The sequence below is a fragment of the Natrix helvetica genome, assembly GCF_964273705.1.
Source record: "Natrix helvetica genome assembly, chromosome: 4".
Lineage (NCBI taxonomy): Eukaryota > Metazoa > Chordata > Lepidosauria > Squamata > Natricidae > Natrix > Natrix helvetica.
Genome location: NC_138550.1, coordinates 58,935,791 through 58,956,805, shown reverse-complemented (window position 1 = coordinate 58,956,805; position 21,015 = coordinate 58,935,791). Strand labels below are relative to the sequence as shown.

At 36.2% G+C, this 21,015-nt stretch overlaps 1 protein-coding gene across 1 annotated transcript in view; it reads right to left on the bottom strand.

The window, feature by feature from the left end:
• TRAPPC10 (trafficking protein particle complex subunit 10) overlaps window positions 1-21,015 on the bottom strand; it is a 69,327-nt gene that overhangs the window by 28,007 nt on the left and 20,305 nt on the right. Inside the window, exons 2-9 of the mRNA XM_081950890.1 lie at window positions 11,489-11,570; window positions 9,942-10,077; window positions 6,513-6,709; window positions 5,420-5,615; window positions 4,283-4,394; window positions 3,856-4,103; window positions 1,571-1,717; window positions 412-526 (exon numbers count right to left, since the gene is read on the bottom strand). Coding sequence (XP_081807016.1) covers window positions 412-526; window positions 1,571-1,717; window positions 3,856-4,103; window positions 4,283-4,394; window positions 5,420-5,615; window positions 6,513-6,709; window positions 9,942-10,077; window positions 11,489-11,570 — 1,233 coding nt within the window. The remainder of the gene's footprint in view (window positions 1-411; window positions 527-1,570; window positions 1,718-3,855; window positions 4,104-4,282; window positions 4,395-5,419; window positions 5,616-6,512; window positions 6,710-9,941; window positions 10,078-11,488; window positions 11,571-21,015) is intronic.

Here is a 21,015-nt window from a genome sequence, read left to right as displayed (position 1 = left end):
TCTGCAACAAAAAGCCATGTTATATTTACAAAGAGAGAAATCTGCCAACAGCTATTATACGTAGAAAGCTAAAGATGGTTTTTACATTCATATCAGATTTGGCTTTCAATTCCTTTGTTGGGCCAAAGAAAGACTGCTGAATGGACTGTGGACATCTATGTTCCTCAATTTCCCCTCCCTTGTAAGCCCTCCCTCTTGGGACAATACAAACAATTAGTTTGAATTATTATATAAGAAACCCACTACCTTCCTTTATCTTATTGGATATACTCTTCAGTTTTTCAAGTTTATTTAAATCATAATAAAAGTACATCACTAGCACATATCCAAACAAATGCACAACCACTGATTCTAAATATCAATTATTATTTGAAAAGCATCAATCTGTTTTAAAAGCAGATATATTGATACCTGTTTCAGGACGTTCAGCTCCAAGACCTGCCAAAAGATCAATTGTTCTATTAAGATCTTCTGAATTGGGACCTTTTTCTGACACAAGTCCACATAAGTACCCCAAAGATTTCAACTGTAAGAGAATTATAAACATGAAGTATCTTCATTTTATGGTAATAATGTATATTAAAAAAGATTTATAAGTTTTTGTTAAAATTTAGAAGATGGATACTGACAAGTTTCGATAAAAGATAACAAAATTTAAATCTGCCTCTTAATATTTTAACATAGTTAACTGTCTGAAATTTAATAAGCTAAGATGTGCAAAGCTTTATTTTTTCAAAAGACTATATATATATAAGCAACTTGCAAGAGTGATATTTATAAGACATAATTAGGAAATTACATATATATTTGCATAACTCCATAATTGGCATATTTGGTTTCCATACATACTGGATTGTACATAGATATATAATTAGGTAAACATAAGGACCCAGCACATGATGTATAGAAAAGATTGCCATATTGATAAAATAGCTTGAGTGACTTGATACTAATTCTCTCAGCATTTATAATCTAGTATATAATAATCTAGATCAGTGGTTCTCAACCTGTGGGTCGGGACCCCTTTGGGGGTCGAACGACCCTTTCACAAGGGTCGCCTAAGACCATTGGAAAACACATATTTTTGAAAAAATACAGAAAACATAAAATAATTTTATGGTTGGGGGTCACCACAACATGAGGAACTGTATTAAAGGGTTGCGTCATTAGGAAGGTTGAGACCCACTGATCTAGATAGAGTGTGTGTCAGAGAGTTTTCATAGAGAAAACAAGTTGCCAACTGGATAGATGACGTTAGATACACTAACTTGAACCATAGCCATCCAAATACATTCTGATGATACAATGTGATTTGAAGAAAACAAGATATTCTGCTATTTCATATATTAGCATATTATTGCATCAGTAAAACTTTAAAACTTCAAAAGTAAAATGTTATATAGAGTAATATTTTTAATTAAAGATATCTTGATTTTAACAAAAATTATAATTTAATTTAATTTATTTGATTTCTAGACCGCCCCCTCTCCCCGAAGGGACTTATAGAATACTTTCTATTCTAAATCTATTTTAAATGTGATTTTTTTTTGGTCACAGTTCTACTGCTCACCTTTTCAGTGGCATAACTCCATAATCCAACTGTGTGGGAAACATTAGAATCAATTTGAGACCGATCACAACAACCTTCTATTCTTTGCAAAACCTCAAGGCAGCTTAAGAAAACCCAACAATCCAAAGCCCCAGGAGGAACAGAGACCTGAAAATAAAATCAGTTAAGAGATCAATCAGTATGAAGTTTATTATTACAGAATAGAACTTGGGACAAAAAATTATTTTGAAAGAGTTTAATGTGCTCTTACACGACACAAAACCAGCTGTACAGAACAAACCACTGATTGCTAACTGAAGAGGACAGAAATATAATGTTGACGTTAGTTTCCTTAAATTAAATATTACAAATTACACGACGTATTTAAAAATAAATAAACAGAAGCAAGAAATAAGGTAAGTTCATATACCTGTCATGCCACCAAGAAGAAAGGAAGAAAAAGAAAAGGGATGTGGGGGAAGACAATCACAACAACTAAGAGAGAAAATAAGAGATTCATCCAAATCAGCCAGCCATCAGATATCGACAGCTAAAAAATAAGCAAGTCTTATTTTCTAAGAGTATACTAAAGTCCTACACAGAAAAAAAACTGACAAAATAGCTCACAAATATAGCAGAAGAAAACAAAGAATTACTTATCAAAAATTATTTTAAAATGTTTGCTCTTAAATATAATACTTAGACCACGAGTCTAATATCAATAAGATTATCGTTTTTACCCTTATGCTGTGCTTCTACAGCCCCATGCATTGCAAATTAGGTGGGTAAAATGGGGAGAGCAGCAGTGGTGGCAAGAGAACCTCTGCTTTTTTTCAGTGGTATACTAGGGACTGCACACAAGTAGATAGAAACGAATGTTTAATTTAAAACATCCGTTAAATTAAAAGCCGTAACACGAGTCTTCTACACGTCAATGCTTCCATTGTATTATTTAAAATGTAAAATGTAATCCTACGCCAGTAGGAACTTTAAAATCCTGTCCTAGACTCTTACTCAAAGATTTACCTATAAACTTCTTTCCAAGATATCTCCATGCATTTTTACTGACCCAACTAAATATTCTACCTTCTGCAATTATGCCAGGTAGATTTACAAGTGCCCCATTGTTAAAAGGCTATACTCCTGTCTTTTGGGGCTTAGGCTTAGTGCATGCTTATTGTACTTTTCTTTTTTAAAATTATTATCTACAAATAACACTTCTTTTAAGTTACTATCCAGGTAAATTGGACACCTTATATGTTTTTCTTTTTCTATCCGATTCCAATTCAGGCATTATTAATAAGGTGATGAAAATTTAGTTTCTGGGACCATGATTTAAAATTTATCACTTCTTATAAATGGAGATAATCACAGTCAAAGTTAGAACTGTAAGGCTAAAAAATGTATATGAACAGAAATTACTTCCAACTTTATGAAGTTAATTGTAAAGAAAATGGAAATAATGTAATAATGCAACACTTCTGAACCTATTGTGCATTGGATCCATACTTTTCCTAGGCCTTAAGAAATAAGTAAACTTTGGCATTAGGGATTGTTGAATTACAGTTTCCTGCAGCTATAGCCATTACACTGAATGATGCAGGATAGGGGGAATTCAGAAACTTTTAAAATGAGACAGATTGCATATTCTAAACCTAGGCAGTGTTTTTAACTTATAACGTATCAAAAAACATTTATTTAAAAAAATTCTATATTTTCTGGCATTCAAAATATGAACTCTATCACATTCCCAACTACATTATCAGAAATATCGTAGAAAATCACAGAAAATGTATTTTCATTTTTATACATTCATTCCACATTTTTCCCAGAGGTGGAGTGACTTCATCCTGTATTCATATCTAAGAAGTGACCAACATTATCTGCCTCAGTTCGCCTAAAATATTGCTACAACCTATTTTTGTAAAACAAAGAATGAATAAATTGTTTTAAAAAACATTTGGCTGTTTATAAAACAATTACTCTAGACTACTTAATGGGCAACATTGTTTTTCCCAGGTAAAATGTAAGTTTATTAAGCTATTAATTTCCTATTCATTCTCAAGACATCAGATATATGTTGGTTCCAATGTGAAGAGACAAATATTGCAAATAAAAATGAGGTGTAAAACAATTTCTATACAAAACTATAATCTGCTTCCTGGAACTTCTGCACAGTTAACATAAATCACTAACTGCTAGCAATTCTATTGGAAATTACACATCATCTCTATAACCTATCACAAATGAAACATGACAGAGATTTAAGCTTTGATTACTTGTTGGATGGAATTACCCAGACTTACTTCAAGAAGCTTTAGCTCTTGCACACAATTATGAAGAAGTTCTAGTGCTCGCTGAGATACTTCCCATGGCCTCTGAAGAAAGATTAGCAATGTGCATTGACGAGAAAAAAGGTAACTGCGCAGATCTAACAGCGTGGCTTCCTGGTTTTGAATCAGTTCTCTTTTTTCCATATCTATTGGTTTACGAAGAATCAACCCATTCCAGCTTCGTACTGGCTGACAAAAAAAAGTCAACCAATTTGCCCCATCTATGACAAGCAAATATACACAATAAGGAATTGAATAGGTGAAAATATGTGAATATTTCCAAAACGTGCAGGATTTTTTTAATCAATAACAAATTTAAACAATTCACATGGCCTTTATTGAAATGTTGCAAAGGAAAAATAATCAGGCATATACAGAAATACACTTTTTAGCTACTTACCACCAGCACCAAAATTGACAACATATTGAGAAAACAGGGCATCCAGTTCATCATATTGCACCAAGGCATCTTCAAATTGCTGAAGCATTTCAAATACGAAAGCCAATTCTTCCTTTTAATACAAATAAAAAAACATTATACATACACACACAAACACACACACTTAAAAGATACATGCACATAAGCTATCAGGTGTCACGATTCAAAGTGCGCTTTTGCTGTTGCAACCATTGTCGCTTCTCAGGTTGCCAAAGAACCAGGGGGAGGGAAGAAGGAGATGAAATGTAGGCTACAGACATCAAGAAGATGAGCATGAGAGCCAAGGACACTTCAGCAAGTGTTTGCCAAAGCCAAAGACGTTTTCTCATAACAATACAATGTGACTCAATTGAGCAATGTAACCTGCACTAATGGAGGGAGGGAGAATCCTATACTTTGATTATGTAGGTTTGCATGGGAACTAGCTAGATCTGGTTTTGCATTCATCAGTGCTGAAATGATTTACTCAAGAAAGTTTGCATTAAGAGACCTGATCGTCTCGACTGTGCCTACTTTGGTTGGGTTTGTCAGTCAGAATGTTGACATCAGGATTATAACACAAAAATACAATCAAACAGCAACTTATATTTTTCAGGAAAACCTGCAGCAACATCATAATCAATTATTTAAATATGAAGTTTATAAGCTCTCTGATAAATAATCCAGTTTGAGCCATGGTGGTGCAATGGTTAGAGTGCAGGACTGCAGGCTACTTCTGCTGGCTGCCAGCTGCCTGCAATTTGGCAGTTAAAATCTCACCAGGCTCAAGGTTAACTCAGCCTTCCATCCCTCTGAGGTGGGTAAAATGAGGACCCAAATTGTTGGGGACAATATGTTGACTTTGTAAACTGCTTAGAGAAGGCTGTAAAGCACTGTAAAGTGTTGTATATAAGTCTAATTGCTATTGCTATTGACTTGGGATTGGCTACTTATACAACCGATGCTAAACCAGAGCTTTTGCTCGTGATTTTAGCTGATAGTCATTTTAAGAAAACATATTTTATCATAAAAAGGTTCTATTATTACATGAGTAGCAAAGCAAAGCAATGTAAAATATTATTTTAAATAATTACTTTTCCGCATACTTTTTTACTTTACCTGGACCATAAAATAGTCGCAAAAACTCCACCCTGGTTCTGTCCTCTTCTCTCTCAAAGTTCTCATGTCATCCTCAAATTTGCCTAGGTTTTTGGTAAAGGACATGAGAAGAAGTGTCCTAAGTTTTGTCAAGAAGGCATTCCAGGATTCCTGAGAGCGGGAAGTGTCTTTCAAAGGATCAGATAGAACTACACATCTATAATAAGTGAATAAATGAATATTTCAGTCAAGGTTACACAATCAAATGGAACATAGCTTCTTTTTTCTTATAGGGAAATGCCTCTGAGACAACTTGACACCTTTTGCAGAGGAATCATCCTCCCATTTCTGCCCCATGTCTTTAATTTCAGGTTGCTACTGAAGTTATCAAGCTTAAGTATTGAGTTTCATATGTTGCTGTGAGTTTCTCGGATAACTGCCCCATGATCAAACTCTTCTGCACAGTTTTCTCATTAGAGGCTACTCCTATCCAAATTAAATATTTATGATGCTTAACTTTATATCATAATAAAAAACCATTTCCCAATATGTCAAATTCTAAGTTCAGGATTTTTTTAAAATCACTCAATCAGTTATGAAACATACAAGTTTAATAAATTATTATATACATTCACATCACCACACATTATAAATCTACATTCAAAACTCTTAATATGTGTTATATAGATACATGTGATTATTACAAAACCATAAATAAATTTATCCAATAATAACACAATACCATAATGAAGCAAAAGAAAATCAGAAAAAATGAACAATTACAATGGTATCTCTTATATATAAGAATATAAGCAATCTATATTTGCTTACATTTCATAATTATGATTTTTATATAGTTACCTTTTGCTTGTTTATATAATTAATAACTGCTTTTCAAAGATAAAACATTTGCAAAGCAGGAATTAATTAGCAATCTTCAAACTAATTTTTCACATGATAAAGGAGTTAATCTTTATCCCTTTTATAAATAACCCATGTTATTTTAGTCTGTTAATGGCTTAGACAGAAACACTAAGAACATATTGCTTCTAAAGACTTCAGTGCATATTCAGCAATGATTAGCACAGATCTGTTACATTATCAAAAATCTTACCTGTCACTCTGCTTATTACAGAAATCATTTCGTATTTTATCTACTATAGACGTTCGAGGAAGGATATTTGTTTTGTTTTTTTTCTTGGCATCACATTCAACCACAACAATTAACCAGTCCATTGAACTATGAACTTTCAGAACATTCTGCCACTTGGTGATGTCATCTTTTACAGTAGCTTTATATACTTCTGTATCCTAAGTGATGAACCACAAGATTACATTTCTAGATAAATACGCTTGAACTTCTTTTCTGATAATTGTTTGTTTGTTTGTTTGTTTGGATTTATATGCCGCCCTTCTCCAAAAGGACTCAGGGCGGCGTACAACATTAAAAAAACACACATCCCAAAAGTTTAAAAAAATTAAATACATATCCAAAAAAAACAAACCGAATTTAAAAGACAATACATTTAAAATAAGTTAAAATTAACAAGCCAGGCTGGCTTGCTGGAAAAGCCAACTTTTTAGGATGCGTCGGAAGGACCGGAGGTCAGGGATTATGCGAAGCTCCGGGGGCACCTCATTCCAGAGGGAAGGCGCTCCCAGAGAAGGCTCTCCCCCTGGGGGTCACCAGCCGACACTGTCTGGCCGACGGCACCCTGAGGAAGCCAACTCTGTGGGATCGTACTGGACGGTGGGAGGCTACTGGTGGCAGTAGGTGGTCTCGCAGGTACCCTGGGCCTAAGCCATGGAGCGCTTTAAAGGTCATAATTAATACCTTGAATCGCACCCGGAAAACAACCGGCAACCAGTGCAGGCCGCCTAAAAGGGGTGTAACATGGGAGCACCTAGGTACCCCCATGACAACCCGCGCGGCCGCATTCTGGACCAGCTGAAGCCTCCGGGTGCTCTTCAAGGGCAGCCCCATGTAGAGAGCATTGCAGTAGTCCAGGCGAGAAAGGACGAGGGCATGAGTGATTGTGCACAGAGCATCCCGATCCAGGAAGGGGCGCAACTGACGTACCAGGCGAACCTGGTAAAAGGCCCCCCTGGTCGCGGCCGTCAGGTGTTCTTTTGCTCCCATAATACTGGGAGCAAAAATATTCACAATTATCAAGCTGAATGAGAAAAAGGGCAGTATCTTTTTTACATAAAGAAAATCTTTTCAGACCAGAAATATATTAAAATAAGAACCATTTGTTTTTAATTGCCTGTCCTACATGTGTAGAGTAGTCCTCGACTTACAACAGTTCACTCAGTGTCTGTTCAAAGTTACAATGGTGCTGAAAAAAGTGACTTATGACCATTTTTCACACTAACAACCATAGGAGCATCCCATGATCACATGATTTCCATTCGGATGCTTGACTCACATTTATGATAGTTGCAGTGTCCCAGGAGCATGTGATCACTTTTTGCAACCTTCTGACAAGCTATGTCAATGGGGAAACCAGATTCACTTAACAATGATGTTCCTAATTTAATAACTGCAGTGATTCACTTAACAAATGTGGTAAGAAAAGTAATAAAATGGGACAAAACTCACTTAATAACTTTAGCTCACTTAGGAACATGACTTTTGGGCTCAATTGTGGTCATAAGTTGAGGACTACCTGCGCTAGGTGCTTCTTTATAGCTGCAGGTTTCCATTGTCTCTCTATTTAATGTTTTATTTTACAATATACAATGTGTGAAAAAGTCCTGCACGCTTTACGGTTTATGACATTTTTTGGATAGGCTATTGGTTTTATGATATTTTATGCTAACTGCTATGAAAATATTGTTATATTTAAATAAATACTGGTGGTTTTTAAGTGAAAAGCATAAGCTTTTTGCAATTTGGTGCTGTTTGGATGGGGATTGTGAATTTTCTTGCATGCTTACAATGACTATGAAAACAGATTAACTGATGCATACCCAGTGGCATACATGTTGCAATTACTAAGGTGGATGCTAGTGTTTTGTTAACATTTTTATAGTTTGTGACCCTGAAAAGGACCGTTTAGGTAACCAAACACGGTTACTAATATGAAATTGGTCAGCCCTTATTGCTTATCACTAGGCGGCATCGCTTTGGCATAGATTATATAAGCCTTTGCACGTGATCTTTGGTGATAATGTGGTGCCAGGCTACAATAATGGATTCAATCAGCTCCTGCTTGGTCTTCAGATGCTTCTTGCTTATTTCGTAACCAATCTTGGCCCACAAATTCTCAATTGGGTTCAAATCCGGGCTCTGAGCTGGCCAATCCAGGAGTTGAAGACCATGATTTTTCATCCACTGCTGGACAGACTTGGCTCGATGACAAGAAGCGTTGCCATCCTGGAAGTAAAAGTCCTTCCCTACAAGTTGCTGAGCTGAAGGAAGCATGGTCTTTTCCATGACTTCAACATACCGCACAATTTGTATCCAGCCAATACCAGAAGCAGCAATGCAGCCCCAAATCAATACGTGCAATGTATGCTTCACAGATAGCTTCAGGCAGTACGGCCTAAATTCTTCAGCTGGAAATCTTCTGACATACTTATTGCACTGATTCCCAGTCAAGTAGAAATTGCTCTCCTCACTGAAGATGACCTTGGCCCACTGTTCGTTGGTCCACTTAGCATAATTCTTGGCCCATGCATGTCAACAAGAGTGGTGAGCGTCTGTGAGCAAAGGTTTACTTTGAGCCCTGCAGCCTTTGAGCTCTCTGCCAAGCAGTCTGCAATGCACTGTGCTTTGCACACTTTTATATCATGTTTCACCCCAAATTCTTGTAATCTGAGGTGAGGTGAGCTTCCTGTCAGCCATCAAAATGCGTTCCAGAGCCCTATCTTGCCATTTTGTCGACTTTCTTGGTCTTTCAGAGCGGAGCTTGTCATCAACTGAACCAGTTATTTGGTATTTTTCAACTACTCTGCTCACTGTGGTGCGATGGCATTTCACTCTCTTGGCTATTTCTGTACAGGAGTAACTCTCTTCATGAAGCACAATGATACGATGCCGCTGTTCAGTACTGGTGAAAGAAAAGGCCTTCATCCTTGCCCGCAGCCAGAGCTAAATTAAATTTCTCGATGCTTTTCATGCCTATTTATAGTCAGAGAGTATGACAACATTGATTGGCTCATAGTTTTAGCCTTTGTGCATTTTGATTGGTCAGCCAAAGCTCGCTGTTGATTGGCTACTCTCGATCCTAACATTCTCAAAAATTCAAGTTGTGTTTGTTTTAGCACATAAACTCACTCAAAACCTTAAAAAGACTTTGGTTATATTAATAAAAATTATGCATCTCAATCCGACTACAGAAATTTTCATCAAAGTACTAATTTTGTGTTGTTTCTCTGAATGAAAAGTTGATTAAACATGTAAATACAGCTTAAAACTGAAAGCGTGCAGAACATTTTCACACAGCTGTAAATATGGCAAGGTACAAAATCAAATACACAATATCTTCAACCAGCAAAATATGTAAGACTTATGTTTTGAACACATAAGAGTACTTACACAACATTCTGTCCAATAAATATGGAGAAAAGGAAATGTCAGAAGAGCTTTGTTCCCTTCTTTAGGTAGTAGCTCTTCTTTAAATTGTACAAAATTAGATTCCAGATGGATCATCTTAGGGGCCCGTCCATATGACCTGGATAATATTTAGAAAACTTACATTAGTTGACTGCGTTGTCAGGTCCAAATAAACAGGAACAGGAGTTGCGTTCAAAGCAATAAGAGTTTATTCTTGCTACCTATCACAAGAATCTTAGCAACTAATGGTCCAAGCTAAATTGATGCTAAATAAGGGGCAATGAAATTCCCAGGGGTGGTGGTGATGTGTGGACTCGCATGGCTACACAATGACTTCAAACTGATTATGCATTTAATCCAGCCCTCCAGCTCAGCCTGCTGATCTCCTACATCAGTGATGGCGAACCTATGGCCTCCAGATGGTCCCTGAAGCCTTCGGAACGCTTAAAACGACCCTCCGAGCAACCCGGAAGTCACTTTCGGTTTGCTCGGAGGGTGGTTTTAAGCACTCCGAAGGCGTCAGGGAAGCCTCCGGACAGTCCCTGAAGCCTTCGGAATGCTTAAAACGACCCTCCGAGCAACCCGGAAGTCACTTCCGGTTTGCTCGAAGGGTGGTTTTAAGCGTTCCGAAGGCTTCAGGGAAGCCTCCGGATGGTCCCTGAAGCCTCCGGAGGGCCTCCGGGGGGCGGGGGAAACTCTTTTTGCCCTCCCCAGGCTCCTATAAAGCCTCTGGAGCCTGGGGAGGGCGAAAAAAGCATGTAAAAATGGGGGGCGCGTTGTGCACGCATGCGCACTGGGGGATCGGGCGTTGCATTATGGGTGCGGTACGCCCGCACACGAACCCCCCCGCGCTCCCCCCACTTGTGGCACGTGAGCCAAAAAAGGTTAGCCATCGCTGTCCTACATGTATGTCAAACAAAGCTAAAAGAACAACAGACAGCATGCAGATAAATATTATAGAAAAGGTAAGAAGGAAACGTTTAGATATGCAGATTTAATAATTTATATGAAGTGTCATGCAAATTTACAAAATTTCATATAATTTTATGTTATAAAAAACTTAAAAATTTACATAAGTATGTAATGAAAGAGAAAACGCTCTACTGGTTGTTTATTATTCTCAAATGTTTTTTCCAAAACATAGAAACATGCATTGAAATAGCCATGCTTTATTTCAATTACACTTTTTCATTTAATTATTTTAACATATAACATTTTTTGTTTATGATATAATATCTGAAGATTTACTGAATTGAAGCTAGAGTTCATTTCAGTTCTACTTATCTATTTTAAACACAACAAAGAAGCGTATAAGTAAGTTATATTGCCATGTCAATTCCTCCTTAGCTTTGGTCTTATCTCAACTAGCGTCAAGAGATTAAAGAACATTTAACTGTTATTTCATAAAGAAAATTATTGCTTGATGTTTTGATTGTATGTTTGAATAGACTCTATTTGTACAGTAAATTAATCTACATTGGTGGTACATACGGTAAATATATGAACAATGAAGAAAAAAAATGTATTACCGTCTCCATTCCATGGGCTCTTTTGGGAGCTGCTGAGAAAGTGTTGGATACAGAGAACTGAAAAGGCTCTGATCACCAGCGCCTAAAAGACAAAAATATCAGAATCTGAACATTATTCTTGTTCAAATAAAGCTATTAAAAATAAAGTTATATGTATTCGATATTTTGATGAACTGGCATAACCATTGGCCAATGTTTTGAATAAAATATTAGTTGTTTTTGCATTTATATTTCTCAATGAAGAAGATATTAGACTTTTACAGATAAAAATGTAATCATAATCATCAATCCCCAACCTTTCTGGTTCCATGGACCAGCAGTAGCAGTAGCAGAAGGGAAATGGTGGTTTTGTGTGTGCAACTTAATCCCGCACGTGTGCAAATAAACTTTGTGCATTTGCCCACCACTTATGTGGCAAGTGCACAAAGTGTGGTACTGGTCTTCAGCCCGGAGGTTGGTAACCCATATTATAGATATGTCAGAAATAGTCTCTTTGCTGGTATATGGTAACACCCAAGAACAAAATAAGAAAGAAGAGAGTGTACTTCTAATATGAGCAGGAAATAATTTATTATATGCAAGCTCAATGTGATTTCTGACAATTCTTTTATAAGGATGCCAGTAAAAAAAAAACCATACAAATAGCTCGTACATTTTATCCATGTAAAGAAATACATCTATATCTAAATTAATTAATAGACTAATCAGAATTAATTAATCAGAATGAAATTGAGAGAGGGAGTGTTGCTCATCTGATATTAATAGAGGGGATGAGTGAGATAAAAGTCTGAAAAAAATGGTTCCATCAAGAAACTTAATGATTTAGAATGGTTACTAATTAAATTCAGCTCGGGTATTTGCTTCAGCATACTCATTCATGCATATAGACTACAAAGAAATCAACCTAAAATATTATTGTTGATGAAAAAAATTTTTTTAGAGAATTGTGAAAGTTATGAGAGGATGAAAAATTCCAAATTTGGGACAGATCATTTGGTAGTGTCAAAAATTTCCTTAAGAAACCTGTAAGTATAACATCTTCCATTAATTTCACCAGAAAATGATTGAAAAGTGGAGATAAGGATATAAGATGCAGAAATTACTTGTTACAAATTGCTATAGAAACATGTGAACATATGCTAATAGAAACTAAGAAATAGGATTCTTAAAAGATGATTAGAAGTACCAGAATATCTGTGTAACTGTCTTTCACTAGCTAATTGTAGATCCAACAGGTTAATAATTTGGGGGGGACTGTGATAAAAACTTACAGTAAAAAAAAGCCACACTGAACCTGTTGGAAGGTGCCCAAACATTATATTTAATTTTATATCATTAATGGTTGTTTATAAAATTGGGATTCGAACCACCGCACTTTCTGATCGACAAGCTCAGTGTCTTAACCACTGAGGCACAGCATTCCTTGCACCTTCAGCGTTTAGTCATGTTGGCCACATGACCACGGAGATGTCTTCGGACAGCACTGACTCTTTGGCTTTGAAACGGACATGAGCACTGCTCCCTAGAGTTGGGAACAACTAGCACATATGTGCGAGGGAAATCTTTACCTTTATCTTTATAGGCAGGTGTTCTGTAGAAGTCAGTTGTTTAGGGTTTTTTTTTACCTTTATAAAATTGGGAGTCTTTTTTCATTTCATTATATGGAAATGAGAATTGGATTTGAGTGAGGAAATGTAAAGATGAATGGTGTAGGAATAGATATGTTACGGTGAAAGACCGAAATCTGGTGAATGTCGACATTCACCGGTGAAAGACCGAATATTTCATTACATTGTTTTACATTCGGACCTTCACCGGTGAATGTCGACATTCACATAGTCGCTTGGTGTATGTATTCTATTCGCGGAGTGTTTTTTTTTTAAACCTGCGATCCTTAAGAAGACGCTTAAAAGGAAGCGAGGAGCCGAGGTATTAGGGTAAGGGGATTAGGGTAAGGGTGTCGAGAGGATTACCCTTATCCTCTCGACACCCTTACCCTAATACCTCGGCTCCTCGCTTCCTTTTAAGCGTCTTCTTAAGGATCGCAGGTTTAAAAAAAAAACACTCCGCGAATAGAAGACGCTTAAAAGGAAGCGAGGAGCCGAGGTATTAGGGTAAGGGGATTAGGGTAAGGGTGTCGAGAGGATAAGGGTATTTTCGGACATACACCAAGCGACTATGTGAATGTCGACATTCACCGGTGAAGGTCCGAATGTAAAACAATGTAATGAAATATTCGGTCTTTCACCGGTGAATGTCGACATTCACCAGATTTCGGTCTTTCACCGTAACAGATATTTAATGAGTGTCCTATGTAGCTCCCAAAATACATAGTGATCTCAACACACCCCATAGCCTAAGGTGTCATAACATAAGAGATCAGCACTATAGGGAACAAAGAATTAATCAGTATCATGACTTAGTAAATGATAGGGTTATCATTTGAGAATTCTCTTTTCAATTAGCTAAACAAACAGAACTTTCTCAGTTGATATACATTTTGACTATGTAAGGTTTTTCATTGCAGGAAAGATCTGAGATATATTGAAAAATCTGCATATAATTTATTCCACTAGCCCATTATAAAAATTTCTGGACCAGTGCTCTGATTTTTTTTCCCAACTGAGCTTTTATTTCCAAATAAGCTTTAAGTATTGCAAAACAAATATATTTAACAACTTTGATTTGAAGAAATGGATGGTGAATAAGAGAATTGTTTACATTTAAGGTCACTTAAGCTATCATTTCCCATTACAGTACTATATAAGCACACTTAAAAAGTACAAGGCATATGCAATAAACACAATATTTTTTTCAAATATTCTGATAAGAGCATAAACTTTCAATTTACTTGAGGCTTTGCACTTATCAGGAGCAAGGAACTGCCAACATACACTTAGCAGTTCTCCAACTGCCTGAAAAGAGATATACTTTATGCCAGAACAAATATCTGCTCTGTGGCTTATCACAGCCTTGAAAGCTCATTTTCTTATTGGAAAAAAATCAAAAGTCCTAGATGGTACTGTCCTTGCTTCCCTAGTCTTGGAGGCCTAAAACAGAATTCCATGTTTTTTTCAGATGGCAATCCGGATTAGTTTTATTTCCTGTTACTTCGTGGATTTTTCAAGGAACATATTTTACTGCTTAGGCTATTATTAAAATGTAATCCTAACACTGTCCTTAATGAAAGGCATCCTCATAATTATATATGGAAATCTATAAATATTGATAAAATAACATAAACATTAAAGACCAAGCAAAATATTCTCTTCTTTTCAGAGATAAAAAGAAAAAGAGGACAATAAAAAGATGAAAACATTACACAAAGAGAAATGAATGGAACCATGGATATATATATATCAATGTTATTAGAATGTGTATCAGACCTGACCTGATATGTGAGTACAGACCTTGTTAATTGCTATTTCTCATGTGAATTAATGCTGATCTTCCAAAAATATGGGGGACAAAGATTTAGTGATCAGGGAGCTGTTTTCATGAAGATGGACAAACAAACAGACAAACCAAATCTTTTTGTCAGAAAAAAAACTTCAGCTATTGAGTTTTAAGTAGCATAAAAAATTGCAGGAAGCAAATTTAAATCTCTTTCTATAAATTAAGTTGCATAATTCATTCTAATTGCTATATATTGACCAGCATAAAAGCAGTAGTTATATAGTCATGGGTTACTGAAGCTACAAGAAGCCACTGAAAATAATTACTGAAAAGAATTATTTAGTTTAAATATTTATAAACTGCTCAGAAAAGAGCTTCTATAGTTACAAATCATTTTTTAAAAATAGCAATATTTACCAGCTAAAACTAAATAATACTTAGATAGAGGATAATAATTCTGAAATAGTTTGCAAATGTCATCTTAGTTATAGGTAACAGAAAAGACCATGCCCCTTTGCGCCACCTAGGTTTGTTTTATTGAGATTTTAAAAAATTAATACTAAAAGAAAAGCTCCAACATGTGATGTATTTTTTATTTCCATTAATGCAACTGCCCCATGTATGTACTGTATCTAAGTATGTACATATTTGATTGACTGATTGATTTGTGTGCTCACCATCTTAAAACAAGCCAGGGTGGCTCACATGCTTCATAACGTAAGTTTGCTGATCACCAACCTCCTTAGACTTGACAGATATGACCATGATCACTTGTTCAGAGAAGAAAAACAGAAATGTGTTTTCCTTTTCAGCTTAAGAAAATTTCCCTTGATAATCACTGAGAAAGCTTTAAGTACAACATTTATAAGCTGCTTGATGCCCTTAAGACGTTCTGTCCATCAACTTCCTGCCATTGTCCTGTTGATTGAGGCAGATAGGTACTGAAATCCAAAACATCATTACAGGCAACTTGACCTGCAAAATTGTATTTGCTACACAAACATCTACAGGTGAAACTCGAAAAATTAGAATATTGTGCAAAAGTTCATTTATTTCAATAATGCAACTTAAAAGGTGAAACTAATATATGAGATAAGACTCACTACATGCAAAGCAAGATAGTTCAAGCCATGATTTGTCATAATTGTGATGATTATGGCTTACAGCTCACGAAAACCCCAAATCCACAATCTCAGAAAATTAGAATATTGTGAAAAGCTGCACCTGTTCAATTTAGCCGGCCTGGCCTAGTCCCAATTTTAGTCCCTCAGGTCTGCATTTTTAAATTTTTAGGGGTACGCTTTTTAGTTGGTTTTAACTTTTATTATTCTGTACAGCTGTGTTTAGGTTTATTATTATTATTATTGTTGTTGTTATTATTATTATTATTATTATTATTATTATTATTATTATTATTATTATTATTATTATTATTATTATTATTATTATTATTATTATTATTATTATTATTATTATTATTATTATTATTATTATTATTATTATTATTATTATTATTATTATTATTATTATTATTATTATTATTATTATTATTATTATTATTATTATTATTATTATTATTATTATTATTATTATTATTATTATTATTATTATTATTATTATTATTATTATTATTATTATTATTATTATTATTATTTATTAGCGTTTATATACCGCCCCCTCTCCCGAAAGGGACTCGGGGCGGTGTACAGTCCGTATCAAAAATACAACAAATTAAAACATAGTAATAACTACATAAATACATATATGAGAGGAGGGTAAAATATGCCAAACTGTACAGCTAAATAAATAAATCGAAATGTACAAAATTTAAAATCCCAATGTCATATCAGGTTAAATTTAAAAAATATCCCTCTAAAAACCAGTAAGACTGTGTATGCCAGAAGGTAGACGTTATAAATTATGCCAGACCAGCCAGTCGGAACAGGTTTAATTCGCTTTTAAGGGTATAGGGTATTTATCTTTTGTATTTGTTTTTAATGAGACACCTGTACACCGCCCCGAGTCCCTTCGGGGAGAGGGGGCGGTCTATAAATCTTGTAAATAAATAAATAAATAAATAAATATTCTAGGCTCAAAGTGTCCCACTCTAATCAGCTAATTAAGCCATAACACCTGCAAAGGGTTCCTGAGCCTTTAAATAGTCTCTCAGTCTGGTTCAGTAGGAATCACACTCATGGGAAAGACTGCTGACCTGACAGTTGTGCAGAAAACCACCATTGACACCCTCCATAAGGAGGGAAAGCCTCAAAAGGCAATTGCAAAAGAAGTTGGATGTTCCCAAAGTGCTGTATCAAAGCACATTAATAGAAAGTTATGTGGAAGGGAAAAGTGTGGAAGAAAAAGGTGCACAAGCTGCAGGGATGACCGCAGCCTGGAGAGGATTGTCAGCAAAAGGCCATTCAAAAGTGTTGGGGACTTTCACAAGGAGTGGACTGAGGCTGGAGTCAGTGCATCAAGAGCCACTACACACAGATGGATCCTGGACACGGACTTCAAATGTCGTATTCCTCTTGTCAAGCCACTCCTGAACAACAAACAACGTTAGAAGCATCTTACCTGGGCTAAAGAAAAACGGACCTGGTCTGTTGCTCAGTGGTCCAAAGTCCTCTTTTCTGATGAGAGAAACTTTTGCATCTTATTTGGAAACCAAGGACCCACAATATGGAGGAAGAATGGAGAGGCACACACTGCAAGATGCTTGAAGTCCAGTGTGAAGTTTCCACAGTCTGTGTTGATTTGGGGAGCCATGTCATCTGCTGGTGTTGGTCCACTGTGCTTCATTAAATCCAGGATCAATGCAGCCGTTTACCAGGAGATTTTGGAGCACTTCATGCTTCCTTCTGCAGACAAGCTTTATGGGGATGCTGACTTCATTTTCCAGCAGGACTTGGCACCTGCCTTGACACTGCCAAAAGCACCAAACCTGGTTCAATGACCGTGGGATTACTGTGCTTGATTGGCCAGCAAACTTGCCTGACCTGAACCTCATAGAGAATCTATGGAGCATTGCCAAGAGAAAGATGAGAGGCATGAGACCGAACAATGCAGAAGAGCTGAAGGCCGCTATTGAAGCATCCTGGTCTTCCATAACACCTCAGCAGTGCCACAGGCTAATAGTTTCCATGCCACGCTGCATTGAGGCAGTAATTGCTGCAAAAGGGGCTCAAACCAAGTACGGAGTACATATGCATGCTTATACTTTTCAGAGGTCCGATATTGTTCTATGTGCAATCCTTGTTTTATTGATTGCATGTAATATTCTAATTTTCTGAGATTGTGGATTTGGGGCTTTCATGAGCTGTAAGCCATAATCATCACAATTATGACAAATCATGGCTTGAACTATCTTGCTTTACATGTAATGAGTCTATCTCATATATTAGTTTCACCTTTTAAGTTGCATTTCTGAAATAAATGAACTTTTGCACGATATTCTAATTTTTCGAGTTTCACCTGTACACACACAATCTTAGTATTTTAAAATGAAGTTATAATCTCACAGCATAATTTTAAAAGTATAACATCTACTGCATAATACTCTGGATAACAAGCCCAAACCTGCTGGCTCTGCCATTTAAATCACAACAGTCCCATTCACAAGAACATATGTCAGATATTGTACCATGCAATTCGAATACCAATAGTAAAACATGTAGGCCATTGAAAGAGGAACAATACTAAATGCAACTGGGCTTTTCTTCTTTTACTGTCCACAGCAACGAGTACAAGACTCACCTGAGCCATGAAAGTTGGCTGGGTGACTTTGAGCTAGTCATTCTCTCTCAGCTCAAGTCACCTCACAGGGTTGTTGTTGTGGGAAAAATTGGAGGAGGAAGGAGTGTTAGATAAGTCTGCCTCCTTGGCTTATTTGTAAAAATAATAACAGCGAGATACAAATAAATGAATGGACGAATGATGTAGAATTCACCGTAGCAGAAGTAGAACTCTCAACTTGTATGTTAATCCTTTATGCATTGTGCCATTATCTATGGGCTGTTGGTTTGACCTCCGAGCTTAGCAATTTGGTTGCAAATGTTTTATCACCATTCAAAGAGACAATGTCAATGTGCTTTGAATTATGCTCATCTGTCAGAACACTGGCCTGTTCGGACAGACGAGCATAATTCAAAGCACACTGATGATGTCACCTTGAATGGTGACGAAACCTTTGCAAACGAACTATCCAACCCGAGCTACTAATATTCAAATACATTTTAGTCATTAACTATGATAGGCTAACTCTGCCCCTAACATACACATATTGCATATTATGTAATTTGTATGACAAGGACAATTAAGAATGCTACTCTGTAAATCTGACATCTAACACCCAAAACATCGTCAAAGATGTATAAAGGTGTTTCAAATATCTGTTGGAAATGTAACTGTGAAGAAGGTACTTTCTATCATCACTGGTGAAGCTGTGATAAAGCAAAGAAATACTGAAGCCAGATTCTTTGTTTTGATTCCGAAGAGTCTTACAGCAAATACAAAGTTGAAAGCAGAAATTTTTCTTTTGAGGATATTGGTTAAAGAACTTGATAGCAAATTCATAATTTTATTATATGCTAAATGAGAATCCTATATGCACAAAAATGGAAATTGAAACACATGTCAATTTCCATAATGGAAGAATGGATGGAAAAAGTTATGGAATTGGCAGAGATGGAAAAATTTCCTCTTGGAAACTGCTTCTGAATTTTATGCTCCAAACAGAAAAAAATGAAACTTTGCTTTTAGGTTTCGATGATTAGATTAACTCTAAAAAGCTATTACTTACTAAATATGTAAAGCAAAACTTGAGGTTGTAACTGTGTTATATATTCTACCGCACTGAAAAAATTGAAAGTCACTGCTTTTTCTTTCCTCTTTATCTTGGACCACTTTCTCCTGTTCCTTTATGATCTTTGTTATCATTTGTATTTTATAATAAACTTTAATAAAACAAAAAAATGCTGCACTGTACACACATAATATTGCATACGAAAAAACAATTTACTAACTAATAAGTAAGTTGGACACATACCAAGTATAGCTTAATACAGCCATCAAGGCAGAGGGCACATCAGAACAGCTTCCCTAACTCGCCTCAAAGCTAGATTTGATATAAAATCTAAATGGGGAAAGGACTCTCTAAATATATTATTCAGTAGCGGCAGACTTTGTTTCTGGCAATTCTATCCTATTCCTGGTCAGTAAATAAAAATCCACCAAGATGTGAGCTTAAAAAATGTATTAAAACTAGATGCTATCACTGGAAAATTCTATCCCATAAGGTAATCTCCAAAGCAGTCTTACTTTAGTGTGAGCTACTGTCTTTTAAGCCATACTTTTATTTTGCAGCACTTAAGGTTCAAGCCTTATATGAAAATTGTGTAGATTATAAATTTGCAATTAATTTGATTTTTAAGTTAATGCTTAAGAATTCTACTGTATATAGAAATTAATTATCATACAGGTTCCTTGACAACTGTCACTTGAAAGTCTATTTTAAGGCTACTTTACAAATAACTCAAATCCTAGGGCACTAGGCGAGGCTGAATTTTTCTACCTATTATTATTATACTAAACCCCTGATTTGTTATTTGAATAATATAGCCCACTAGCTCCCAAAACTAGGAAACAGGCATATTACTCTATTTCTTTATTCAGATGATACTGTTTCATTTTCTCTAGCTCTGGCTGTTTTTCTTAAAATGGAGCTTCCTTAAAATAGACCCTCCTTAAAAATGAAGCCCTCCAAAAACTTGTGAGAATAGGATCTGCTTGAAGAATGGCATGAGGCTGCCTCTGTAAGAAAGTTGAGCCATGCATTGGCTAGGCACATCTGTCAGAAGCTGCAGAAAAATAGAGAGGTCAATTGGGTGCTGCTGGGCTCTGGAGCTGACTGAGGAGCAGGCCATGGCCTGTAAGATTCACGGTTTCGTACCCACTGGTAACCCCTGGAACCCGTTGAGGCCTCCCAGCCCACAGCAAGTTTACATGCACCAGTGGGGCCCAGGCCTCCCAGGACCTACCTCCTGTTGAAGTACCTGCTCATTCTACTTAGTGCCACTTAACTACAACAAATGAGAGCGCTGGGAAGACAGTCACTGACTGAAGTGGTCGCA